The 27,541-nt window shown below is 41.4% G+C and overlaps 2 protein-coding genes across 2 annotated transcripts; one reads left to right on the forward strand and one right to left on the reverse strand.

Annotated features, from left to right (window-relative positions):
- Positions 1–4,468: 4,468 nt before the first annotated feature.
- Positions 4,469–26,855, reverse strand: Nrip3 (nuclear receptor interacting protein 3). The gene is made up of 7 exons (XM_048359878.1): positions 26,622–26,855; positions 9,953–10,114; positions 8,825–8,907; positions 6,226–6,365; positions 5,576–5,628; positions 5,327–5,421; positions 4,469–5,078 (listed from the first exon to the last, which is right to left on the reverse strand). The coding sequence occupies exons 1-7, from the start codon at positions 26,793–26,795 to the stop codon at positions 5,063–5,065; spliced, it is 723 nt and encodes a 240-aa protein (XP_048215835.1). The 5' UTR covers positions 26,796–26,855; the 3' UTR covers positions 4,469–5,062.
- Positions 22,178–22,641, forward strand: LOC125361408 (U6 snRNA-associated Sm-like protein LSm5). The gene has a single exon (XM_048359882.1). The coding sequence runs from the start codon at positions 22,234–22,236 to the stop codon at positions 22,420–22,422; it is 189 nt and encodes a 62-aa protein (XP_048215839.1). The 5' UTR covers positions 22,178–22,233; the 3' UTR covers positions 22,423–22,641.
- Positions 26,856–27,541: the final 686 nt, after the last annotated feature.

The raw sequence follows: 27,541 nt of genomic DNA on the forward strand, positions 1-27,541 counted from the left end.
CTGAATAGTTACCAAAGACTGACCCACAGAGCCGAAAATATCTGGCCCTTTATAGAAAAGGGCTGTTGACCCTTGATCTAGGAAAATGGACTGGGGAAATAGGATTGCCCTTTGCTTTGCCTGCTGATATTGAACCTTGCCATTTCTGTAATTCTGTTCTTATGGGGTAGGCCCATCGAGATCCTCCTGCCATTCCTCACACTTCAGAAACAGGCCCCTTTCATAGACTCATGTGCTCCTCTTGGTCTTAAATGAAATCTGTTCACTTTAGTATACTTTCTATTTCCCAGTTGTTCCTGTTCACCAATGAGAAACTAGTATGAGTTCAGATTTGTGTGTGTGAGGGGCCAGCTTCTGTAGGACTTTCAAAAGAGGGTCATTGCTTCCTTAAACAGCACCAGTTCTCATGTCCATACCCATTTCTAGAATAAGCAAGATGAAAATCACTATAGCATATACAAACTTGTTCTCCAAGTACAAGGTCATTCATTGTATCCAGGGAGCCCAGATTTAAACAAAGCTGGGTTAGATGTCTGTCATCCATGCTCATGGTAGAGAAGATACCCTGGCAAATACAAGTATCTGTACTAGGTCAACAAAACCTATTCCTTTCCAACCTATTTCTCTCTTTAAAGTAATTGTCAGGGTTTGAAACTGTTAGTATTTGAATATCTAGGTTCCCTGATTAGGTTTTGGGTGGTAATTTCAAATTAGGGACCTACCGTGGCTTCAGTGAAAGCAATTCAAGACTGAAATCCCATTTCTGAGTATTACAGTGCTTGGATTTGCCAAAATGATATTGATAGGTCCAAGAAAGAATGTGAAAAGGTGCTGCAGTGGAAGAATGAAGCATATAGCCATTAGACTACTAGTACCATTTGAAAAGTCACCACCTAACAGCAGGCAATGACTTAGCCTTTTCTCATCAAATCTGGCAGTCTCAGCCCCCCTCCCCCCCACCCCAGTGCTAGGAATTGAATTCAGGGCCTTGCATATGCTATGAAGGTGTTCTACCACTGAGCCTATCACTAGCCTTAGGAATATACCAAACCCTGAAATTAAAGAGTTGTTGAGAAAAGTTAATTAAAATTTTTTTGTTCTTTTGAGTTGTGAATATTGTTTAAGAGACACATCAGATAAACCTGATATTTTTCATGATTAGAATAACTGGACAAAAAATAAAACTTTCTGAGACAAAAATAACAGTATCTTCTGAGTAGTAAAATTGTAATTCTAGACTATGATAGTCACTGTTAAAGAGTGCTGCTTGTTGACTTCTTTACCATTCAACGTTCACATTTAAAAGATAAGCTTCTATTATCTGTAAAACATGCTTATTGGGAATGCCATTTGGACAACTTGTCTCGCTTTTCCCTTTGAAGCTTCTCAGAATTGTTCAGGCTCTCCCACACTGTTGATTGACCAACCATAAAATTGTTCTTATAAATGAACTTGGGTGACTACCCATAAGCAGACCACTTCACTATCTCATTTGATCTTGTGGGTCCAGCACTATTATCACTTCTGTTTTGTAGACTATAAAACCTAGTCAGTGAAGTTCACTAATAGCCCCAAAGGTACAAAGACAGTACTTAGAGGGAGCTGCAGAAGTAGCAGCTAGGGAGGAACCCAGCACCTACAGCCTTGTGTTCAAATGATCCTAAAAGAGAAGTGCTGATGCAATTCACAACCTGGACGGTTGGGGCCCACCCTGACACAGAGACTGTGAGACAGGCACACAGAAGGGAATATTTCACTTTATTGTTACATCAGTCTCACAAATAAACTAACTCAACACAGCAGAAAAACTTAGCAGATAAAGTGCCAATGCAGAGAAGCCTGGTAACAGAAGGAGGGAGGAATCCAGTTCATCCCCTCCATGTCTCCAGACAGAAAAGGTATTTCTGTTACACAAGAGTGAGGGTGGTTGACATACTGGATAATCCATTCTATACACACTCATAGGGAATAGAAAATCATACCAGGTAGGGTTGGTACAGGACAAGGAAATAGAAAAGTTAGAATATTCATTCCTCAAATAAGTCAAGCATAGAAATACCAATCAATAAAAATATTTTTCAAACTTCTGTAGTGGAGATGGACATCTAATAAGAAATAAGTTTTCTAGTACTTCTTGTACTGCCTGTCATCATAACTATGACCTGGGTAGACACTTTGCCACACCCTCAGAGGCACTAGAATTTTCTAAGAATCAGGGAAGAACTAACTTCTCCCCCAAAGGTGAACCTTTTGATAGAGGCTACCAAAGTAATCAACCTGGCAGCATTTAAAGAAAGTTATGGATCTTAAGATCCCTGTAATTGTCTTTAGATATTTTTGTGTGCCTCTATCAAGTCTGAATCTTGATCTTCAATTATTTGGTTAGAGAATTTAAGTGATCTGAATACATAAAGTGAAACAATGGTGTCTGAAACCTACTTTACCCAGCTGCCTTTATCCCCAAACTAGAAAATCACAGAACAATTTCCAGAGAGCAGAGGAACACTAATGGTCATCTAGATCATTCCCCTAGTCCATACAGTCCTGAACTCCAAGGGCCAAAGTGAGTTCAAGCTTCCTAGAACCTGAGATTCCTTTTTTCCTTTTTTTTTTTTTTAATTTTTGGTCAAGGGGCTTGAACTCAGGGTCTTGGTGCTGTTCCTGGCTCTTAGGCTCAAGGCTAATGCTCTACCACTTTGAGCCACAGCTCTACTTCCAGTTTTCTGGTGGTTAATTGGAGATAAGAGTCTCACAGACATTCCTGCTAAGGCTGGCTTTGAAATGTGATCCTCAGATCTCAGCCTCCTGAGTTGCTAGAATTACAGGTTTGAGCCCCCAGTGCTCCCTGAACCTGAGATTTCTTAGCTTTATTTGGTCCTCAGGGGATCTGAGGGTTAAACCTGATAGAGCCTGTGCCTCACTTGTGGCCAAGAGTCAAGGCTTAGAGTAGAACTTTCAAGTAGGGGAGGATGAACTATTTCAGCTCTGTACTAGGATAAGAAGCAGGTCAGTGATACTTTGATAGACAAAGAGTATAGAGAGACCTTAGTGGAACAGGGAGGAGTGTAAGAGACTTCATGAGAAAGAAGCAGTTCCTCCAAAGTACGGAACTAGGTGTAGCTGGTGTACCAGCTGGCAGTCCAGGGACCACACCTACTGAGCATCAGGATAGCCTCTCCTGTGGTAGCTATGGTCAGCTTTCCATCTAGCTTCCTTTGTAGAAGCTGACGGGAAGGCAGCCTGGGGAATGACCCAATAACTGACTGCCTAGTTGTTCAAATGGGGGTTATCAAGTTCCTGGACTTTAGGGAGCTTCTGCAAGGCCAAAATGTTCAGAAGGCTTAAGTTTTCTGGTAGAGGCAGTATCTGGACATTAATTAAGATAATTGGTGCCATGGTTCAAAGTGAGATTCTTTAAATACCGGAGAACTACTGCTATGAACCAAGGATAGACTTGGGAATATACCAAAGGGATACTCACAGCTGGCTATTTTTCTGACTTACGCAAATATTTCTATGACCAAACTAAACAGGACATTCCACTGTAGGTACTTATATCCCTAAGTTGACAACCTGCCAACAAATTATTTCAAATCTTGATTTCCCCCACTCCATTAACAGGAATCAGGAAACACTGGGCAGTTATAAAAGGTTGTTCTTACTACTACTAGCTGTCCTGCTTCTTTCCTTGCATGGGGACAGAACTGAGGTGTTTTCTAACCTTTAATCATCTGCTTGGAATTCACTCCCTATCTCTATCCCAGGAAAGTTTTCCAAGGTAAGCCTGCCTCCCCACTAACTGGTTCTATTCAGTCTGTTCTCTTTCATTAAGGCCTTAGAATAGTATTTTTCCATTTCCCTTCCCTATCCCTATTTCCAGATACCTGAGCTTTTGTCAGAAATATAACAAGCTAGGCAGAATTGGGGAAGTAATATTTCACAGTGGTGTCCAGATTATTTATTGAAGTTTTAAATTGTATCTCAGGAATTACTATTCCTGTCTGTGATATGTTTCTTTGCCTTCCTCTTATTAGAGAAGTTCTAAGTGAAAAGACTATCCTATTTGTCTTTGTTTTGTTTTTGCCAGTCCTGGGGCTTGAACTCATGGCCTGAGCACTGTCCCTGGCTTCTTTTTTTGCTCAAGGCTGGTACTCTACCACTTGAGCACAGCGCCACTTCTGGTTTTTTCTATATATGTGGTACTGAGGAATCGAACCCAGGGCTTCATGTATACGAGATGAGCACTTTACCACTAGGCCACATTCCCAGGCCTCCCATTCGTCTTTGTACCCTCAATGTTTAGGCACCAAGATTTAGGGTCTAATGTATCATTTTAGGGCAGGGAACTTCTAGTGGGATTGGCACACAGAAAAGAGGACTACCTGCATCCTCTTTCCCTTAACATGCCTTTCCCCCCCTACTCTGTCACTTCCTTGCCTTCTCAAAACTTGGCAACAAATAAGTCCGGTTTGAGTTCTGGTACCTTCTGCCACTGATTTATTATGACTTTCGATTATTCACTTGCTTCTCAATGGTTAAAGAAAAGATTTGTACCAAATGATCTCTCTGGACTCTTTAAGATCATCTTTCATAAAAGATCTCTTTCATACTAGAGGAATCAATGATTCGGTTAGAAAAGATACTTCCAAGGTACTGGTTTTCTCACTTCTTGGAAACAGCTGAAAGGAGGTAAGGTCAGTTGCTGTTTAATATACATTTAGCTATCAGAAAGGAAGCAAGTATTTATTGAGAAATTGAAGCTGTATAGTTGACTAAAAAGCAAATTCTTGGAAGAAGCAGAGAAATAGGCCACAAGTGAGACCTGGCAGTGTTAAAAGGGTCTATGACCAAAGGAGTAAAAAACAATGGCTATATAACCAGACAAGATCTCTAAGCACAGAGTATAGTCTAGAAAGGTCTGAGTCTGAAGGAGCTCCTAGAGTATCTATTGGAGGGAAGGACTTGGTCCACAGCAAGTTGCTACTAAATTTGGTTCAAACCCAGTTTTCTCAATCTGTAACCTGGTATGTATGCTCACGTACAGACGTGCTGCAGGCTGTGGTTATGCTTCTGAAGTGCTGAAATGAGAAAGAAACACCAGAAGAAATGATACAAAATTTAAAGGAGTTATGCTGGGTAAGATCATTGCTGCCCATTCTAAAGTGTGGACTATACAGTTTTGTGGAACAGTAAACTCTGGGACTAGAAAGGGATAGACTTATGTATGATTTAAAACTGACAGCAGGATAAAATTTCACATGGTATCGAAGAATGTCCAACTCAGAATAAATGGATTTGATTTCACCTGACTACTTGGGCTACTCACTTGTCTTCATTCAGTGAAATTGTCTCCACAAAAGGGATTTCTTCTTTGTCTGTTTTCCCCATGATCAGCCGGTGCTTATCCAAGTTTATGACACACTAAAACAAAGGAGAACCATGGTCAATGTGCCCATTGACCTTCAGGGGAATATACATATAAAAAATACCAAAGGCTCACTTCTTATTTTTCTCCACGTAAGAAGAACCCAGCCTCAGAAAGGACATATCAAAAGGAAAAGGCAGTTAATGTTACCTTCAGTGATCGGAGTGTCTGGAGACCAAGAGATAAGTTTTTCTCATTATCATCTAAATAAAAAAAAACACACCAAAATTAAGATCCAGCCATTTTCATGCAGTCACTTAGATTCATCCATTCATTCATCCGCCCCCAAAGTATCTGTTCTGCATCTCTTATTAACTTTAAATAGATTATTATAGTTAAGAGCTGGTACAACTAAAATCCCAACCCAAGTCTTGTCATTCTAGTGAAATTTTTTTTAAATTAAAATATCTTGGGATAGCCTGGTATAGAATGTGTGAAAAGAAATGTAGGAAGAGAGTATAAATTATCAAGGGATTCCTGGTAAAGGAGTAGTAGATAGATGATCCTGCCCTTTGCCACTAGCTACTTACTTTATGGAAAGCTCTCATGGACATTTTTACCTACATATAAAAATGTTCTTCTCGTTTCATCAATTGTTTTGAGTTCCAATTTTTTTTCTGATTGATTCTCAGCATGTCTTAAATGTAGCTCAGAGCCCATCTGGTATGGGCAAAGTTGGGACAAAGTTTCTAGCACAGAAAAACGGGAACCGGAAATTTTGAAGAAGTCACTATTACAGATATGAAACTTCGTGAGGGTCTACGTTAGGGGCCATAGTTGCAGTCCCCAATTTTACTCACCAACCACAGCTGCTGGCAAGTCCAGGCGGAGGGAGCCCACTGTGATCACCAGGTGCTCAATATGGCCCACTACTTTGAGATGCCGGGGTAGAGAAAGCTTTTCTCCTTCATGCTTATGAGATTTGACATGTTCTTTGAGCCTGCATCAGGAGAGATCATATTCTCAGAATCTCTTTGGCAAAAGTTTCTGACCCACCACTGAAATTCCTAAGGAATTTCCTGGGATTTTATCAGAACATACAAGAATAATACCAACAAAAAGCCAGAGCTAAATAGCCTATGCTCATTTCAGCACTGTGTGCTAAACATTTCAGGGAGATATGTATAAAAAATACTAAAGGCTGACTTCCTATTTTTTAAAAAACTTGTGTCACTACCTGCATTGGTTAATGAGGGGAACTGATGCATTCTGTATTCTAACAGCCCTACTTTGTAAGTCAGTTGAGTTGACATATCTTCTTACCCATCTGTAGGTAAAAAACCACCAAACATGGCAAGTTAATCCTAATTTTAGAAGTTGCTTTATTCAATGTCTAATTTTCTCCTCCTTTCCATCTTGGCCTATTCTCGTCTGTCTTAGGCTATAAAGTTAGTGGGGGCAAGTATTTATTTGATAAAGCACTAATATTGGTATCATCAATGAATATTATAGAGAAAGCCCTCCTTGATTTGCCAGAGGAGGAAGAAAAGGAATAGCACCAAGGTTTCACATAATTATGTAAGCTGATTGGAATAGCTAGAACCAAGCTATTATGGGTTGGTGGATAAGTACTTAATTATGGACTTTCTGTGCCAATACTTCTGCTTTCCTCCATTTCCTCTCTTTTGGTGTTACAGCCCATCTAAAAGAAAAATAATTGCAGTTTTACAGATGGTTATTAAATCCTCTGGAATCATGGCATGCCTAATTACACATCGGGACATTATTAGTCTTTCTGGAACCGTCCTATTGCATCATAGCTCATCTCTTCACTACATAAAAAAAAAAAAACACTCAAAGGTTTTCCCACAAGAACACTTGAGTCTTAAGACTCCCCATTTACTCTCACCAACTCCCACCCTACATAGCAATCACAAAACCCATACAGCCAACTTGAAAGAGTCACAGTAGTAATAAGGTGTGAGATAGGACAGACACAGAAGAAACAGATCAAGTGGCATGGTCACTGATTATGTAACTAAAGCCCTGTATAACCCACACAAATGGATGCTTTGACAGTAGCTCAAAATGGGCCACTATGTCTATCTTGATGATTATTTATTTATAGAGAACTGGTCTGCCAAATAATTTATTGTACTTTGGGCTAGAAATATGGAAAATGACATTGAGTTGTTCCTACTGATTTGGGCTAGATCTCAGAGCCCAACTGATAAGTTTCCATGAGGAAAAAGAATAATAAGAAAAAAGTAGGGCTGGGAATATGGCCTAGTGGCAAGTGTGCTTGCCTCGTACACATGAAGCCCTAGGTTCAATTCACCAGCACCACATATATAAAAAAGGCCAGAAGTGGCGCTGTGGCTCAAGTTGGCAGAGTGCTAGCCTTGAGTAAAAAGAAGCCAGGGACAGTGCTCAGGCCCTGAGTTCAAGGCCCAGGACTGGCCAAAAAAAAAAAAAGTAGAAATGGAGTGAAAAGAAGTTAAGATATGGAAGTGGCGCTGTGGCTCAAGTGGTAGAGCCAGAGGGCTGGAAATATGGCCTAGTGGCAAGAGTGCTTACCTCCTACACATGAAGCTTTAGGTTCGATTCTCCAGCACCACATATATGGAAAACGGCCAGAAGGGGCACTGTGGCTCAGGTGACAGAGTGCTAGCCTTGAGTGGGAAGAAGCCAGGGATGGTGCTCAGGCCCTGAGTCCAAGGCCCAGGACTGGCCAAAAAAAAAAAAAAAAAAAAAAAAAAGAAGCCAGAGACAGTGCTTAGGCCCTGAGTTCAAGCCCCAGGACCAGCAAAAAAAAAGGAAGTTAACATACAGAATGGCCTTTTTGACTAAAAATGGGCCAGTCCCAATATCAGCTGCTGGAAGATCTGAAAACATTTAATATACTAAGTATCTGACTCATATTCAGTCTCCAACAGGGACAACAGTGGGATCAGATTGTACATTGTTCATACAGCAAGGCAAAACATTAAGAAACTCCTAGGTAGTCACCTCTATGAAGCAGTCCCAGTAGCCATAGCAGTGGATTTCTCTGTTCTGACTAGTATTTCTTAAGGATAGCCAGTGTGTCCTCCAGAATGACCTTGAATGAACTAAGGTCAACCACATTTCTGCTTTACTCATCAAAGGTATAACAATGGGACAATCACATCCAGTTTGCTGTCCTGGTGAATCAGCCAGTAGTCTCACACTCTTATCCAGAGTCTAGAGAGCGTTTCCTCAAAAGAGTTTTAACAAGAAAGTGTGTGGCTTTCTGCCTTACTGATTTCTCCCAGCTGCCTGATAAACTGTCACCCTCCCTTCATATGAAGACCCTGCTTCCAGCTGAGATCTGGGCTCTTTGTGTTTATGTGGTGACCCTCACCACCTGTAACCCCAAAATAGAGTAGAGAAAAGTGTGCATTCACATCTGACTTCCATCTAGCATATGTGGCTACTCACCCCAATCTGTCCACACAAGCTGAGGAGATGAGATTGTATTGACAGCCTGTGTCAACCAAGGCTTTCACATCCTTTCCACCACACTGTGGGAAGGAAACATACAATTCAAGAGAAAGACAGGTAAGACAGGAAGAGAGATGTAGAGAGCAAGTAGCAGTTATCAAATGCAACATATGGCTGGAAAGTATCTTTCCAATTAGATGGTAGTGTCCCATTTTTACCCACTGATAAATCTGCCTTTGACTACCTCTTTTTTTTCTACTGAATTCAAAGCTGTCACAATAAATCCAAAGGACTTTGGATTGTGTGTGTGTGTTGTGCGCGCGCGTGTGAATGTGCGTGTAGGTGCTTGTCCTGGGGAATCAACTCAGTGTCTGTACACTGTCACTGAGCTTTTTAACGCAATAGCACTCAACCACTTGAGCCACAGCTCCATTTCTGCATTTTTTGTGGTTAATTGGAGATAAAAGTCTCAAAGACTTTTCTGCCTGGGCTGGTTTTGAACCTTGATCCTCAGATCTCAGCCTTTTGCATAGCTAGGATTACAAGCATGAGCCACCTAAACCCAACTTAGGACTCTGGATATTTTCTATAGCATACAGCTTTTAATCTTTTTTTTTTCCCCCTAGAGATGGAGTCAAACCCAGGCCTTGTGCACATTAGGTATGTCCTAATATTTAGCTATATCTTCCAGCCCTTAATTTTTAAAAAATCATATACCAGCTTGTAAATCTAATAAAATTGTTAGTAATTCTTCCCATAAAGATGTATATGCACACAAATTATATTCACTTCTGGTGTATACAATAGAACTTTTTTTTTTTTGCCAGTCCTGGGCCTTGAACTCAAGGCCTAGGCACTGTTCTTGAGCTACTTGAGCCACAGAGCCACTTTTGGTTTTCTGTTTATGTAGTACTGAGGAACTGAATCTAGGGCTTCATGCATGCTAGGCAAACACTCTACTACTAAGCCACTCTACCAGATTCTCAGCCTACATACAACTTTTTTGAATTCCATAAGAACCACAGTCCATGAACTTTGGAATAAAGAGGTATACTATTGGAATAATAAAGACCCCAAAATCTTACTTCCCAGAAAACCTTGACAAAGCTCTTCTTTGAACATTACCTGGCAAGAAATCAAAATCATGTCATCATCTTCAGACTTCTTTAGCCCCTCAGACTTAGACTGGCTGAGTTTGTTGGTCTTGGAGGCCCATGGAACACGAGTGCTTCGGAGCTTAGACAAGTTGGTTTCCATGAGGCGCCTTTGCAGGATGTTATGAGGTTGCTTGAGGAATAGAAAGCAGAGGCTTCTTAGGAGTAGGCCACCTCTTCCGATTTCCCACTGTCTCCCAGGTGCCACAGAAATAATGAAAGAACCTCATACAACTGAATTCTACCTTTTTTTCTTGCTTGTTTTTCCTTCAGGTGGGGAATTCATTGGTATTTTCTGAGCAGATATTATAAACCAGTTTACAATAGGCCACCCTGAATGAATGAAAGAGCAAGGTAGGTAGGATATTGTACTGGGAAATGTACTGGACCAATGACTATTCTATGGCTCAATAGAACTCAATGGCTTTAGTAATATGATCTGTTGCCATCCATATCTTTCCAAAGGAGATTTGGAATAAAAGTGGCTTTCATCTTTCATATTTTTTAGATAAGCTAGTACCTTATAGCAAGGGCAGGTAATTCTCATAGATTGGAGAAACTTTTACACACTGGTAGTCAGAAGCTCTGTTTGTTTCTATGTCGTCTCAATTTATAGCCCAATCTTTTACATTTAGATTATAGATGCTTTGGTGGCCTGGCTCTTCTGGAAGCTCAGTCACCCATGGGGTCGCTGGATGGGATAAGAAAGGAATTCATACCTGCTGAGTAAGCCTCTCAACAGATACGCTTTGGAACCTGACAGAACCCACAGGAATCATCCTCACTGACATCATCTAGACCTGAAGCCACTGGCTCCTCTTGCTCTATCGTGTTGTCAACTCCCTTTTTCTTCTTCCTCCTTCCACCCCTCCCCCTTTTTCTTTCTTTCTGCTGAGGATAAATGCAGGATCTCATGCATGTTAGGCAAATGCTCTTATCACTGAGTTACAACCCAATCTCCCTCCCTCTTTAGTGGGCCTAAAAGTGGCAATATAAGAAGGCCATATATTGACCAAGAAGACCAGGACTTAATTAGACTAAATAGATGATTCCAGAATACCTAATGTAAAGAAGCAGAATAAAGAATATGAATTCAAGTCTGACCCTTGATAGAACTTATGAGTGTTTCTAGGGCAGATATATCAATGCTCTTCTGTTCCTACTCAAAGTAGCTTCTACAAAGTTTAAGACATTTCTTGAAAAGCTGTTTAACCCCAAAATTTTCTACATGTAAACATCTTATGTTTACTTTACAACCACATTTAAATTATCTCAAAGGATAGAGCTTATTGTTTATATCTAATGCATTTCATATTCCTACTCTGATTTTAGGAGGAAAGAACCACTCATAGAAGTCCAGTTTTTGGACTGTTCCTGGGAAAGAGTTAGTTTTCATAATATTCTACCTCACAGATTTCTAAGGAAGGAAGTAGTCAGAGCCATGACTCATGTAACCCTACTGAGGTGAAGAAATAGTTGCTCAAAACACACTGCTTCTTGGCAAAGCTGTTCTAAATTAGTGTCCTTGGGAAAAGGAGTGGGAGAGAAGCATTTAGTTGATAAGGGGCTAGAGGAAGTGCTAATTCTATCAAATTTTGTGCTGCAATACTGGGAGAATGTTTTGCTCTTCAAAAGAAGGAGAAATTTTCATTCTCACACCTCTCACCAATAAGCCCAGATTCCTAGCTCAAAAGGCATAGTTAAAGCACAGTGCTTATTTGTGTCAAGTCCATTCTTATCAGGACCAACTCAGACAAAGTAGGTTTGTAGAAGTGAAATTGTGTTCATCTAATCAAAGTCTTCTCACCTAAAGCTTGCTTCTTCAACATTGGTTTTTTGAACAAAATGTTTGCTTGTTCCTCTTAATCTTCCAGAGGACTTACTCATTAATAGACAGGTGAGACAAAAGATGAAATTCTGTAATCATTCTTCTTGAGGCCATCGCTCTCCAGTATTTGACTCTATTTATTCCTCCATAGACTAAGGAACATACTCAAAATTCCCAGATATTGGGAAGAAAAGTCACCCATAAAACTTCTGGTTCTCTCTTCAACACTTATTCTCTTCTAATTACATCCTTGTCTAGTCTTCTGTTTTTTTAAAGTCTTGTCTAGTCTTCTGTTTTTTTCTTTTTTTTGGCCAGTCCTGAGCCTTGGACTCAGGGCCTGAGCACTGTCCCTGGCTTCTTCCCGCTCAAGGCTAGCACTCTGCCACTTGAGCCACAGCGCCGCTTCTGGCCGTTTTCTGTATATGTGGTGCTGGGGAATCGAACCTAGGGCCTCGTGTATCCGAGGCAGGCACTCTTGCCACTAGGCTATATCCCCAGCCCCAGGTCTTCTGTTTTTTTAAAGTTTAAACCATTATGTTTATTTTCCTGACATCCTATATTTTCCTCACTGAGATAATTTTTGATCCCCTAATATCAGTTATGATGCCCTAATTCCCAAATCCAGTAAAAAAATATATTAAGCTTTAACTGACTTCTCCACTATTTTTGGCCTTGTAACTTTTCCTTAAATTGTTCAATTTGATATTGACTAAAAGAATGTTCAAACAAATGTTCAACATAAAGTACTAAAATATCAATGATGTATATAAAATTAAAGGTGAAAGCCACCCCATTACAGTAAATATATATATTTCCAGAAAAAACCAACCTTAATAAACATGTATAAACACAATTACAAAATTCTCTATTTTCATTTAACATACAAAAGACATTTTCTATGTCAGGACATATAATTCTCCTCATTCTCTTTCCATTGCTAGAGTAGAAATGGCACATTGGCTTCAGAACCATTTGAGTATATAACCTGCCTAAATGCTCCCCTATATTTTAAATAATCTCTAGATAATGGCTAATAAATGCAAATGATGTCTAAATAATTATACTGTATTGTTTAGGAAATCATAACAAGAAAAAAAGTAAATTTCCAATACAGACACATCTTTTTAGAATATTTTTGTCCCAGACTTTGTTGAATCCATAGATACCAAGAGCCAAATTATATTGTTACTTAAGAAGAAATAAAGTATTGTTTGGGCTACTATGAATATCTATAAAAGCAGTTTTCTCACTCAAACTAAAATTTTGGAAAAGCTGAGAACCTTTTTTTCCCCCAAAAACTTGAGGTATTTGGGTTTCAACAGTCAGAGGGTGTGAGTTAAGACTGGAACCAGTAGTTTAAAGCCTTCATGAGACTCTTGCTTTACTCAGACAACTGGGAAGAATTCCAAAGTTTATTCTTTTTGGAAGAGTAAATCAAAAGACTAGTTAGTTGGTAGTTTGGTTAGGTTTTCAGGTTTCTAGAACAGCAAAAAGATAGTATGGCATTCCATATTAAATCAGAACTTAAGGACATTAGCTTAAAGACTGGAAGGGATCCTGTAGAGCCTACAATAAACAGGAAAAAAGACCCATCTCAAGATACTACATCACTATTCAAAAATCATAGATAACAAAGATTCCAAAAATTTCCAAAGAGGAAAAAATGATCCAAATACAAAGGATCAGGACCCAGAATGGAAAAGACTACGAGAGAGTAATAGTGAATGTTAAAAGACAATATTGTATAATAATACCTTTAAAATCTGGCAGTCCAAAATTTTTACACCTAGTAAAGCTATCAACGAATATTTCCCATGCATCTTCAAGAAACTACTGAAAGGTATCTTCCACCAAAATGAGGGAAACAAACCAATAAGGAGAAAAGCATGGGAATCTAAGAAATAAAGGAACCAACAGAAGAGAGAAGCAAAAAAAAATCTGAAAATTGTAAAAAAAATCCAAGATATAATTTGTTTATTAAGTCTGAAGATCAGTTGGTCCAAAGTAAACTAAGAGGACAGAATCTCTAAGAAGTATGTCTCCAAGAAAAAAATGGACTTGCTAGATCATCTGTAGTTTTAAAGTACTGGGAGGTTTAAATTTTATGTTGGCAATTGAGTCAAAGAAATTAGTTTTGAGAAAAGCAAATACTTGTATGAAAAAAGAAACAATGACATTTGAGTTAGCTGTGAATAATATGACCACAATCATGATTTGACCCAAAATAATTATTTAGCAGAATATTAGTATAATAGGAGAAAGAATATGATGAGATGGTTTAAGAAGGCAAAGTCTATCTATTTTAACAAAATAAATAGATCAAGAAGCAAGAGTTAGCTGGTTATGGTGACATATGCCTACAATTCCAGGTGCTTAGAAGGCTGGGGCAAAAGCATTCCAAGTTTGAGGTAAGCCTAGGCAATACAGCAAGACCCTGTTTGAAGATAAAATGTAGCAATAATCGCCACTTACTTTGCACAATTACTCGAGATAGATAATTCCCTAACTCAAATAATAATTTTAAGTTTTAGAAAAGTTTTAAATTATATACATGTATATTTATGAAAATAAAAAATACATACTCCCGATAATAGGAAGGAGTACATCTACAAGAAATAATAGCTTAAATGGAGGATTTTCATACATAGCAAGAGTTTTGGAGGTAGGCATTACACACATTAACTCAACAAATTAATTGCTTCAAGGCTACCATCTTTGTAATTCTTTTGCACATTTCCCATGGTCATAAGATGGCTGCCCTAGGTCCAGATATAATAACCATATTTAAGAAATGAAGGAGGTAAAAGGGATTTTGCTAGGCTACCTTTTATCAGGAAAGCAAAAGCTTTTACAGAAGTTCTTTAAGCAGTTTAATGACTATATCTTCTTGGTAAAACTCATGTGGCCATATGTAGCTGCAGGAGTCCTCAGAAGAGAATTCAGCTTTTTAAATCTCTACAGACGAGTGAGACATATGAAAACAACTGATGATGTAGACAACTAACAATGTCTGTCAGGTCATGCAAAAATAAAGAAAGGAGAGAGAGGGAGGGGGAGAGCAAGTGAGCAAGAGACAGAGCATGCACACATATAAACAATTTAATTTAGACAGGTAAAAGGCCCAATTGCCCTAAAACCAGTTTAGTACCTATTTTTGCACATTTTCCTTACATAATGCTTCTTACAGGGAGGCATACTGGGAACTGAGGGCTTTGAGTTTGCTATATGAGTGCTTACTTTATATATTTTAAAGTATCACACCACTTACAGACATTTTAGTTTGTTGTATAGAGAGATCTCGATTTAACTCCTAATGGACATTCAGATTTTCTTCCACTCGTTTGTAATGAGAAATAATGCTACAATGAACTCAACATTTCATTTATCTTAAAGTTCTCTCTCAACTGACTTCTATCCCATTTCCCCATAAAACTTAACATTTTCTCCCTTATTCCCTTATCTTGGTAAGCAAAATTCTGCCTCTTTAATTTATATATAACCTCTTCATGTCTACTGTTAGTGATAGAAATGGTAAGCATCTGTATTCCTAAAACATTTTCATGGTCCCCTTCTCCTATAGTGGTTCTTTTGACAGCTGGATCAAACAAAAGCTCACCATTTAGCATTCAAAATCTCCTATTAACGGGGCTGGGGATATGGCCTAGTGGCGAGAGAGCTTGCCTCGTATACATGAGGCCCTGGGTTCGATTCCCCAGCACCACATATACAGAAAATGGCCAGAAGTGGCGCTGTGGCTCAAGTGGTAGAGTGCTAGCCTTGAGCGGGAAGAAGCCAGGGACAGTGCTCAGGCCCTGAGTCCAAGGCCCAGGACTGGCCAAAAAAAAAAAAAAAAATCTCCTATTAACTACCACTCCCACTTTCTTTTTTTTTTTTTTTTTTTTTTTTTTTTTTTTGGCCAGTCCTGGGTCTTGGACTCAGGGCCTGAGCACCGTCCCTGGCTTCCCTTTGCTCAAGGCTAGCACTCTGCCACTTGAGCCACAGCGCCACTTCTGGCCGTTTTTTTCTGTATATGTGGTGCTGGGGAATTGAACCCAGGGCCTCATGTATACGAGGCAAGCACTCTTGCCACTAGGCCATATCCCCAGCCCCCTCACTCCCACTTTCTAATGTCATCTGTTTATTCCTCCATATAGGTGTTCTACTCTTTGAAATTTACCACTTCTTACAAATTACTTTGAGCAAACCACTAATCTCCTGAGCACTGTTTTTCTCTCAGCCTGTACTTCATCAGTAATAAAAGAAATTAAGCTCCAAGTCTTCCTCATAATATTCAGGGTTACCTCCTCTCTGCCAACCTTAGTAAATGATACCACTATCCATTCATTTTTGTTTATTTGTGTATTTTTTAGTTTATTTGGAGATTGGAGTCTGGCTATGTTGCCTAAACTGGTCTTGAACTTTTGGACTCAAGTGATCCATCCCAATCTCCCAACTATCTGGGACTATATGTGTATGCCACTGTGCCCAGCTTATATATTCATCATTGATTCTTAGTCTCCTAACACAAGTACTGTTCATTTTGTCCTCCAAACCATATCTAGAATCAATCTACTCCCCATCTCTACTACCTCCAGTCTAACTAAACCACCATCACTTTTTGATTTTGTACTGCTACATTTTCTTTTACCCTTCAATGCATTTTCTGCAAAGCAACCAGAGTGAGTTCTTTAAAAATTCAAGTGAGAAAATATGCTTATTCAAAACTCCTCAGTGGCTTGCCATTGTTCTTCAACAAAACTTAAACTTCTTACCATGGTCTGTAGGTCTATGCGGCATTTGACCCTGGTCCTCTCTCCACCTCCCACATACATAACGTTCTCTCCTGTCCTTCCTTCTTTCCACTCAATCCACATTCCCTTTCTTGTCCAAAATCTTTTTTTATCCCAACACTTTCCACCTGCTGAAGTGCTCTTCGAGTTAACTTGCTCTCCTCTTTCAGGTCTCAGCTCAAATGTTACCTCCCCAGAGACTCTTGCCCTAACTGTACTACTCTTGCCCTAACTGTACTATTTAAAGTAGATACCTCATTTTTTCCCCTCTATATTTGGAACTAAACTCATGGCCACAAACTTGCTAAGCTAGCATTTTGTCATTTGAATCCCACTCCTAGCCTCCCTTTTGCTTTTAGTATATGTTTGAGATAAGATCTCCAGCTAACTTTCCCCAGCTAGCTTTGGACCTCAATTCTCCTACCTTTACCTACTGAGCAGTTGATTTCTGGGGTATACCACCACAACCAGCCTCACCTCACTTCTTTAGTTACTAAAATATTCTAGTGTAGAATCTTATTTGTTTACTGTTTCACTCTCTTCACTGGAATGTTCATTCCACAAGGGCAGGGACCTTGTCTTTGTGAATGTATGTGTGTGTACGTGCTGTAGTGTTCTTCCTCTGAGCTACATCCCAGCCATTGGTTGTTTCAGATGGAGTCTTGTTGTGTAGCTCAGGCTGGCCTTGAAGTTGAAATACTCTGCCTTATAATTCTGATTGCTAGGATTACAGAGTTGTGACACCATGGATGGCCTTAACTGTCTTGATCTCGGCTATACCCTGTGTCTTGAGACAACACTGTGTGCATAATATTGCATCAACAAATTGCTACTCTTTATTTCTTCAAAAAGCCTTTCTTCCATTTGCTTGTTTTTGTTTTACATGGTGTTGAGGATCAAACCCAGGTTCTCACATGCACTAAACAAATGGAAAAGCCTTTCTTGAGTACTGTCATCTAGTTCATTATTTTGGGACATAGTTTGCATTATATTTCCACTATTTGCTACTTCGTAAATGTGCACTATATTTCCACTCTTTGCTATTTCGTAAATGTGCTTAAGTGGTTTTCATCCGTTTAACTGGAATATTGACTTTCTGAGGGATGTTCTGATGTCCTTCAAAATACACAGTACTAATTTTCTAGATGTGTGTTACAGGTACCCTAAAAGCCTTTGGACATTCTTCTCAAGTCATCTTCTTGGACATGGATTTTACTTTATGCTAAACCTCAACAAGCAGTTACTAACCCAAGTAGTCCCTAGTCCTCTGTTTCTGAATGTGGCAGTTAAAAGCACCTAAACCCTAGTTCAATGTACTGCTGCCATCACAATCAAGAGCTTCTGAAGGAAATAGGTACTGCAGTGTTGCATTCTGGGTAGACATAGCTGAGGTTCCTTAACCAGGCACATACACTGCTTAAAGACCTCTTCCACCCATGCTTTTGAGAGCAAGGAAAAGTGAGGTGAGACAAAACATATTATACTGCAGGGTGCCACTGAGTCACAATGTGAACAAAAACTTTTTATTTCTTTTTGTTGTTGTGAAACTAGAACTCCAACTCAGTACCTGGCGCTTTGCTTATTGGCTGGTACTCTACCAACTGAGCTATACCTCCAACCCCAACGAACAAGAACTTCTAAAGCTGCTTTCTCCATGTAAGTACTAACCAGGCTCAACCCTATCTAGCTTCTAAGATCAGAGGAGACTGGGTACATTCAGGATGATATGGACATATACCAAAGCCGCTTTGTCAGTCCTTTTACCTGCCACATTGAACCTCAAATGAAATTAATGGATGTCTATAGTCCTCAGAAGAGTCCACACCGGAAAATAGATGACATGAACTATGAGATCAGAGTTAAACAGATGAGACAGAGGCTGTTCAGCTTGTAAAGCTGAAAATATTTGTTATCTGGTTCTCTATAATAAAAGTTTGCCACTCCTCATCTCAGGGTAGTGTTTAAAAGCATAAGTTTAAAAATTCAAGTTAGTCATTGTCCAAAAACATGTGTACTCATTACATGACTTATGTAATAGTAACTCCTCTGTACAGCACATTTACAATAGCAGTCCCAAAGGAAAAATAAATAAAATGAAATAGAAAAAAATTCAAGTTAGTAAGTATATCATAGTGTTGTAGTGAGAATTAAGTGAAAAAATATATTTAATACCATATCAAATATAAAGTAATAACTCAGCTGGGCGCTGGTGACTCACGTCTGTAATCTTAGCTACTCAGGAGGGTGAGATCTGGGGATTGTGATTCAAAGCCAGCCTAGGCAGAAAAGTCCCAGTGAAACTCTTATCTTCAATTAACCACTCAAAAACTGAAAGTGGCGTGGCTCTAGTGGTAGAGTGCACGCCTTGAGCACAAAGAGTTATTTAAGGACAGCACACAGGCCCTGAGTTCAAGCCCCACAACCAACAAAATATATAAAAATAAAATAATAACTCAAATGATACATATATATTCATGCATAGCCTAAAATTGAAGCTAGACTCTATTCTTTTCCTTTCTTTTCTTTAACTTCTATCAAAGTCTGTTGTAGTCCTCTAACTACATTTTAGTCCTCTGACCTTAGAAATCTAAAAGGACACTAATACTCATGCCTTCTCTTTCTTTACTTGGTGGCTGGATCTACAAAACATGACTCATTCTACCCTATGGGAACACAGACAGACTGTCCTTGGCTTTGCCATTGCTCAAAAATATTTGAGAATCTACCTAAGGCAGACTGTCAAACTGCCCTAAGCCTTCTGTGTTCTGCTTCTTTGCCTCTGCCTTGCAACCCAACAGGCATGTTAGCAAAGTAGCCTTTTTCTCTGATTTGTGCATTGGTCTGAGATTGGTCTCGGCTACACATGAAGGCTACATTTTTTTTGTCAGGAAGAATTCACAAGAGTAAGGAGCTGGAACAGATAACCTGTAAAATTCTTTTTACTCTGAGGTCTACAGAGCACATTCTGGAAGCAGCCTTCTCTTCATACCATCTCAGTCAACTGCTCACAGGGAATGTGTGAAGCTGTAATCAAAGGCTGATCTGTTTGTCCTTACACTAGACCAGAGTACTGACTTTTTCCACTGAACTATACCATTACATTTATTGACTGTAACATCTTGGCAACTAGCAAAGGCTGCCTAGTTGTGCTATTTATTTTCTAATGGAGTATCTGGTCAAAAGCTACATTTGAATAACGGGTCCCAAGTTGAACTTTTTTTTTTTTTTTTTTTGCCAGTCCTAGGGCTTGAACTCAGGGCTCAGGCACTATCCCTGAGCTTCTTTTGCTCAAGGCTAGCACTCTATCACTTGAACCAAAGCGCCACTTTTGTTTTTTCTGTTTATGTGGTACTGAGGAATCGAACCCAGGGCTTCATGAATGCTAGGCAAGCATTCTACCACTAAGACAACTTCCTACCCCTGAACCTTTCTTTTAATGAGTTTTTTTCTAGGTATATTGGCTCCTAGATGTAATCCCTATTATTTGGAAGGCAGAGATAGGAAGGATTATGGTTCAAGGCCAGTCTGGGCTAGAAGTCAGTGATATCCCTCCTCCCTCACCTCAACAAACAAACTGGATACAGTGATATATACTCTAATTTCAGTTCTGCAAGAGACATAGGTCGTAGCCTTCTTGGATGAAAATGAGAGACCCTATTCTGAAAAATAGGCTAAAGTAAAAAGCAAGTACACAGCTTAGAGTTTAAACATCAGTACCTCCAAAAAAAATATATCAACTCCTGGTTTTTTAGTCTTTTATTCCTAACTTGGTCCTCATTTTCTTTTTTCTTTTTGGCCAGTCCTGGGGCTTGAACTCAGGCCCTGGGCACTGTCTCCGAACTTCTTTTGTTCAAGGCTAGCACTCTGCCACTTGAGCCACAGCGCCACTTTTGTTTTTTTCTGTTTATGTGGTACTGAGTAATCAAACCCAGGGCTTCATGCATGCTAGGCACGCACTCTACCACTAAGCGACATTCCTAGCTGGCCTTCATTTTTTTAAAATCCATTTCAGTAAATGACAACTGAAGTCCTCCAAATGCTAGGTAAAAATCCTTGAGGTCATCCTTAATTATTCTTTCTTTTGGATTCTTTAATAATCCATCATCTGTTGGTCAGCTCTGCTTTCAAAATATAACCAGAACCTGGTCTTGTCATCTTCATGGTTGAAGATGAAAAGGCATCAACCGCCTTACCTGGAGGACTGAATAATAACCACGTGTTTAATGTTATGTCCTCTCTCCATCCTCCACCTCTGTATTGATTTTGCTCTATCCACAAATCTGCTGATAGAGTTCTTCAATCTTACCAAGCATACTGACTCCCAGGTGTTGTACCTGCTATACCTTTTTCCTAGAAACTCTTTCCCATGATATCTTTTTATATGTGTGGTGGGGGGGGGGGGGCTGAGGCCTGAACTCTGGGCTTGAACACTGTCCCTGAGCTCTTCAGCTCAAGGCTAGTGCTCTTATCACTTGAGCCACAGTGCCACTTCTGGTCTTCTGGTGGTTAACTGGAGATAAGTCTCACAGACTTTCTTGCTTGGGCTGGCTTTGAACCTCCATCCTCAGATCTCAGCCTCCTGAGTAGCTAGGATTACAGGCGTGAGCCACTGGCACCCAGCTTCTCATGATATCTTATACCCTCATTTTCAGTATCTCCTCAAATGTAATCACATCACAGAGACCTTCCCAGACCATCCTGTTAAAAAAATAGTAATGCTCCAGTCACCCCAACCTTGCCACTGTTCTCGTTACTCCCCTTACCTAGACCTATTTTTCTCAGTAGTATTGAACATTTCCTGAAATATATGTACTTGATTTTATTTTTTAAATTATCTTCCCGCAAGAATACAATTTCTATGAGGTCAAGAACTCATCTTTGTTCACTATTATATCTCCAGTGCATAGATTATTGTCTGACATGTAGTAGGTGCTCAAAAATATTTATGTAACATATTAATTTATCTGTCCTATCTTTCTCCCTCACTTACACCTCTCTCTCTCTCTTTCTCTCTCCCTCTCTCTCTGTCTCTCTCTCTCTGTTTCATTTTCCAGTCCTGGGGCTTGGACTCAGGGCCTGAGTATTGTCCCTGGCTTCCTTTTTGCTGAAGGCTAGCACTCTACCACTTGAGCCACAGCGCCACTTCCGGCTTTTTCTGTTTATGTGGTGCTGAGAAATCGAACCAAGGGTTTCGTGCATGCAAGGCAAGCACTCTACCACTAAGCCATATTCCCAGCCCCTCACTTATACATTACTTATAGAAAAAAATATATTTTCTATCTTTTCTTTCATGGCCCTAACACCTAGACTGAATTCTAAACATAGAAAATATATTAACACAATGAGAAGAATCTTTATGAAATAACAAAATGGAAGTCTGTTGAGATGGTTTGAGTTCTTACTTCAAGTAAGAACTATTCAATTAGTTTTAGCATTTTCCAAATTTCTATTCTAATGAGAAGAAATAGAATCAATGCTGGCCTAACCAACTAGATATATGTATAAACTGAATTGATAAGAATATATTTCTAGACTTCTGGAGTGGCCATGGTGGCTAATGCTACCTCTAACCCATCACAGCTGCTGCCTCTAGAGCTCGTGGACAAATGAATAGGATCAAGAATTCATATCGCGATGAAGAGTGACAAGGAAATTGTTGGCATAGGTCTAGGATTCGACAACTTTGTCAATATGGTGCCGGAAGATGTCACAGAGTTTGAAAGCACACCAGAAGGAAGACGGATTACTAAATTGGATCAGATATTGCTGAATGGAAATAATATAACCATGCTGGTTCCTGGAGGAGAAGGACCTGAAGTATAAATAGATTTCCTTGACTTACCTAGATTCTGTTTTGTCTTACAATGGCAAGCAAATGGGTTTTTTTTTAATCTTTCAATGTTTATATTCTAAAATGTTGTTTCCCGTTGAAGGGAAATGGTGTGACAGTGTATCATATGCCATTTTTCTAAGTTAACCATGAGTAACTTGGTAAAAGAATAGTTTGCTTTTTGAAGACTACAAAATAAAGATGTTTTTGGTTAAAAAAAAAAAAGAATGTATTTCTAGAAGTCAAAGGCAGGATGATCATCTATTTAAGGGCAGCCTGTGCAAAGTTAGTGAGACCACATCTCAAAAACAAAACAACATAAAACATAGCCAACTCTCATGCTTGCAATCCCAACTCCCCAGGAAACTGAGATCAGGGGATTAAGATTTGAAGCCAGGGGCTGGGGATATAGCCTAGTGGCAAGAGTGCCTGCCTCAGATACATGAGGCCCTAGGTTCGATTCCCCAGCACCACATATGCAGAAAACAGCCAGAAGCGGCGCTGTGGCTCAAGTGGCGGAGTGCTAGCCTTGAGCGGGAAGAAGCCAGGGACAGTGCTCAGGCCCTGAGTCCAAGGCCCAGGACTGGCCAAAAAAAAAAAAAAAAAAAAGATTTGAAGCCAGCCTGAATGGGAAGTTTCCAAGATTCCATTTCCAAAATAACCAACAAAAGTCAGGCTAGAGGCATGGCTCAAGTGATAAAGTCAACTAATCAAGCAAGCCACATAAGAATGAGACCCTGAGTTAAAGTCCTGGATAAACAACAAGATAAACAAAACCCAAAAGGGCTGGAGATTTAGTTCAAGTGGTAGAGTGCTTGGCTAAGAAGGCATGAGGCCCTGAGTTCAAACTTAAGAGACAGGAAAATAATGTACTCCTAAGGTCATTTCTAAGATTGCAGCTTCAGGCTCCAACATCAGATTCAAGGGAACTTATACAATGCTGTCTCACCCAGCACTTGCAGTTTGCTAGCCCTTCCTCAGTCTGCCTTGGTTTCTGTGACCTTTTCTGGCTCTTTTGTGCAGTCACTTTCACATTAAAGGTGTGAGAACAGTGAGAGAAGGAAATTAACTCCACAAAAATGGAATACAGAATGTGTGAAATGTAGTTCAGGGCTTCAAAGTCAACTGCTATGTATCACACCCATGGCAATACCCTGCTCTTCCAGGATGCTTCCTTTCTGCATCCTACCACTGTGTTCTATGCTATCAACTCCTTTGCCTTAACTGTGACAGACTGGAGTTAGAAAAGCAGGTGGAATTATCTTTTATAGCATGTCATAATATAAGGATTCCTTGGAGAAGGGGATCTCCTTAACCACCTAGAACAAGCAAAAGTTAATACCTCAAGTTCATCAAGGAAAAAATTTAAAAACGTAATTCTTCTAGTATCTGCCATATTGATTTTTTTTTTTTTTTTTTTTTTTTTTGCCTGTCCTGGGCCTTGGAGTCAGGGCCTGAGCACTGTCCCTGGCTTCTTTTTTTGCTCAAGGCTAGCACTCTGCCACCTGAGCCACAGCGCCACTTCTGGCCATTTTCTATATATGTGGTGCTGGGGAATCGAACCCAGGGCTTCATGTATACCAGGCAAGCACTCTTGCCACTAGGCCATGTTCCCAGCCCTTGCCATATTGATTTCTGAAGCTTCCAGGATCTAGAATTATTTTGGTTTGCAGGAAAGAAGTCTTGTATCTGGTTTGCTATGTAAATCTAGTCGATTTAAAAGTGAAAAAGGGGAAGAAAATTTCAGCCACTCATTATTCTGGATTAGCTTCAGGTTTGGTAGAAAAATAACTTTTTTGTTTTTTGTTTGTTTTCTCTGAGATAATCTCACTATGAAGCCTACACTGGCCTTGAACTAGTTATCCTCTTGCCTCAGCCTCCCAACTGATTATTTTACAGATGTGTACCACCATGCCTAGAATTAGGGGGGGAACCAACTTTTTAAAAAAACAGTGCTACAATTCACAATAGCTAAAATATGGAAACAACCCAGATGCCCCTCCACAGACGAATGGATCCAAAAAATATGGTACTTATACACAATGGAATACTACATAGCGATTAGGAATGGTGAAATATTGTTATTTGCAGGGAAATGGTCGGAACTCGAACAAATAATGTTGAGTGAGACAAGCCTAGAACACAGAAAACAAAGGGGCATGATCTCCCTGATATATGACTGTTAACAAAGGGAGACGGAGAGACAGTAGAGACCAAGTCTGTGAATACTGTATATGTTCTTGATACATTGTATATTGCATATATGTCAACCTGACCTAGACAAGGGATAGAAAAACAGGTTGTAAGATATCATAAGAAATGTACACACTGCCCTACTATGTAACTGCACCCTCTTTGCACAACACCTTGTAAAAAAAATTTATGTCCAATTAATAAAAAAAAAAAAATTAAAAAAAAACAGTGCTAGATGGGCTAAAAGTATGGCTCAGTCATAAAGCTCCTGCTTAGTAAGTGTGAAGTCCTGAATTCAAATCCCAGTACTCCAAACAAATTAAAAACAGAGCAATAAAACTAGATCTGATATCCCTTCACATAAGTAACAAATGGGTTGGGGAATAGTTAAAGTGGTAGAATATTTGCCTAGCATTTGTAAGGCCCTGAGTTCAACCCATAGTACTGGGAGGTGTGTGTGGGGGGGAGTTATGGCACAGAAGAAGAAATCTGATATTTATATTAATATGTTTATCCTTAGAGCTGCTTAAAAATAATAAAGACAATGCAGATCTATCTCCATTGCTATTCTGGGACTAGAAATGGGATTTTTAGTGGACTTGGGTCAAAATTCACATCCAAAATTAAACATTCCGAAAGTGTAAAATACAAAAATACTTTAAAAAATGTGTAGAACTCTTCATTTGTTCCTTTTTCTTTCTCCCACCTCCCTCACCCCCCCCCCCCAGTACTGGAGTTAAGAACCTAGAGCCTTGCACTTGCTAAGCAGGTGCTCTACCACCTACTGCATTTATAGGACATTTAATTGGTGTTTAATAAATAGCCCCCCAGATGAATTAAGTAATTGTGAATTAAAGAAAACTACAAAGTTATATAAATTCGACCCAGCAATCACTACAGTGATTGAGGAATGAGAATCTTATACAGTTCTTTGGCAACCCTTAGTCATCCATCCCCACTCTATAGCTAGAAGGTGGTCTTTGAACTCAGGAATCCATTCATCCTGGGCTTCTCCTACTTAATACCAAGAACAATTTGGATAGAGGGAAAGGAAAGAAAAGAAAAAAAAGACTGCATCAGCACAGCTCCAACCACATACACTCATTAGCGGGTCAGTGAGATCAAGACGTCTGTCTGGCTTCCTCCCTCCACCCACTCCGAGAGGATGATTGTGATAAAGAGATACATGGGGTTCAGGAAACCATGTTCGACCCATTTTCTCTCTTTCTTCTCAGGATGGAAGGTCAAGGGCAGATCAAACGGGGCGCGGGAAGGGGGAGGGGGAGGGAGGTGGGCGCTGGAGTCAACACAAGTCCTTTGGATGTGGGGGCTGTCAAGAAACCTCCCTTTCTTTCCTTGGCGCTCACTCACAGGGAGTCACCTCTGTCGCGGTCACAGGACCTGCCACGCAGGCTGTGAGGCAGCGGGAGCTGTCCTCGCTGCGAAGCTCCAGCCCACAAACCAAATCGGGTGTAAAGAATGAGCGCGAGGAAAGGAGAAAAAAGCACGGGGCAGGGGGCTCTTCTTTCTAGGGGAGAGGGAGCCGGGAAGGGGGTTAGGAATGAGGGGGAGAGAGAGGCTGGAGGGAGGAGGAGAACGTGCCCCGAGGGGGAGGGGGAGCCGGGAAAGGAGGGGAGAGGGAGAGGGGAAGGGGGTAAGGAAGGTGAGGGAACCGGGAGTGGGGACGCAGCTGGGAGGGAGAGAGGGAGCTGGAAGGGGAAGATGCAGCAGGGAGCACGGTAGGGTCGGGAGAAGGAGACTGGATGGGGCGCAGGCTACGAAGCCAGACAGACCCTCGAGAGGGACCAAAGCCCCGAAGCGCGGCTGGATGGAGAGGAAGCCCAGCTGAGCACCGGCAGGCAGTGGAGAGCGGCGGCGGACGGGGCCGGGCGGGTGACTCAGTGAAAGCGGCCGCTGTCGGGCCTCCGGGCAAAACCGCGCGGAGGTGACAGGGCGCAGAGGGCGGGTCCCAAGGCGGCCGCGGCCGCGGGGGCCTCACCGTGTCCTTGGACGAGCCCAGCTTCTTGAGACCGTCCAGGGGCAGCAGGTCCGCGGAATCCTTGTGGATAAACTGCACCGCCTGCTTCATCCGGCGCTGCTGCCTCAACGACGCCGCCTCCCGCATGTCCGTCTCTTTGCGGCCGCCCTCGGTGAGGAGCCCTGAGTAAAACATCGCTGAGGCGTCCGCGGCCCGGCGGCCCCGTCGCTGCAGCGGACGGCCAGCGCGCTCAGCCTCGAGCTCCTTCAGCGCCTCCCCGGCTGCGCGCCGCACCTTTTATAGCCGAGCGTGACGTCACGGCCCTTCAGCCAGTGCGCGCGCAGGGGGCGGGGCCAGCACGGCGCCGGGGTGGGCACAGCGCCCCGCCCCGCGCGCGACTGCCTTCGGGGTGCAGCGTCCGCCGCTCAGCGCCGCACCACCACCTGCCCTGGGGGAAAAGCCACCGAGGAGGGGACCACGCCGGCGGGGCTGACCCCGAGGGCCGAGGATCCGCCGCGGCCGCTTACCCCAGCTGTCTGCATCCTGGGATGGGCTAGCCTCTTCCACCTGAGCCGCCACCCTGGGCTTCCCACTCACCTGTCCACGCCACGGCCGAGCCGGGGACCACTGACAGCTGGGCCATGCCGGGAGGACAGTCGCCCGCACCGGTTCTCGGCTTCGCGGACTCCCACTTCGGCGAGTCCCTTTCCCGGCGTCCCAGAGCCGGCCGGGGACCGAGGGAGGGCGGCGCGCTCCGAAGTTGGGAGAGCTCAGGATTTCTCCAACTCCAGGTTGGTCCCCACCCACAGGGCCACGTGACCACGGGGGGGCCGCCCGTCGGGCCGGCTGAAGGAGACCTTCCGGGACCCTCCCCCCACTTCCCTTCCCCGGGCACCTCTGCCATCAGCCCATCAGCCGTGCATCCTAGCCGAGGAGGAGGT

This window comes from Perognathus longimembris, chromosome 13 (genome assembly GCF_023159225.1).
Source record: "Perognathus longimembris pacificus isolate PPM17 chromosome 13, ASM2315922v1, whole genome shotgun sequence".
NCBI lineage: Eukaryota > Metazoa > Chordata > Mammalia > Rodentia > Heteromyidae > Perognathus > Perognathus longimembris.

Coding starts and splice junctions, on each gene's coding strand:
- Nrip3 (XM_048359878.1), bottom strand. CDS start 26,795: ATGTTTTACTCAGGGCTCCTCACCGAGGGCGGCCGCAAAGAGACGGAC. Junction 10,115..26,621: donor TGGGCTCGTCCAAGGACACG/GTGAGGCCCCCG, acceptor CTATTCCTCAAG/CAACCTCATAACATCCTGCA. Junction 6,366..8,824: donor GCTTGTGTGGACAGATTGGG/GTGAGTAGCCAC, acceptor CTCCTGATGCAG/GCTCAAAGAACATGTCAAAT.
- LOC125361408 (XM_048359882.1), top strand. CDS start 22,234: ATGAAGAGTGACAAGGAAATTGTTGGCATAGGTCTAGGATTCGACAAC.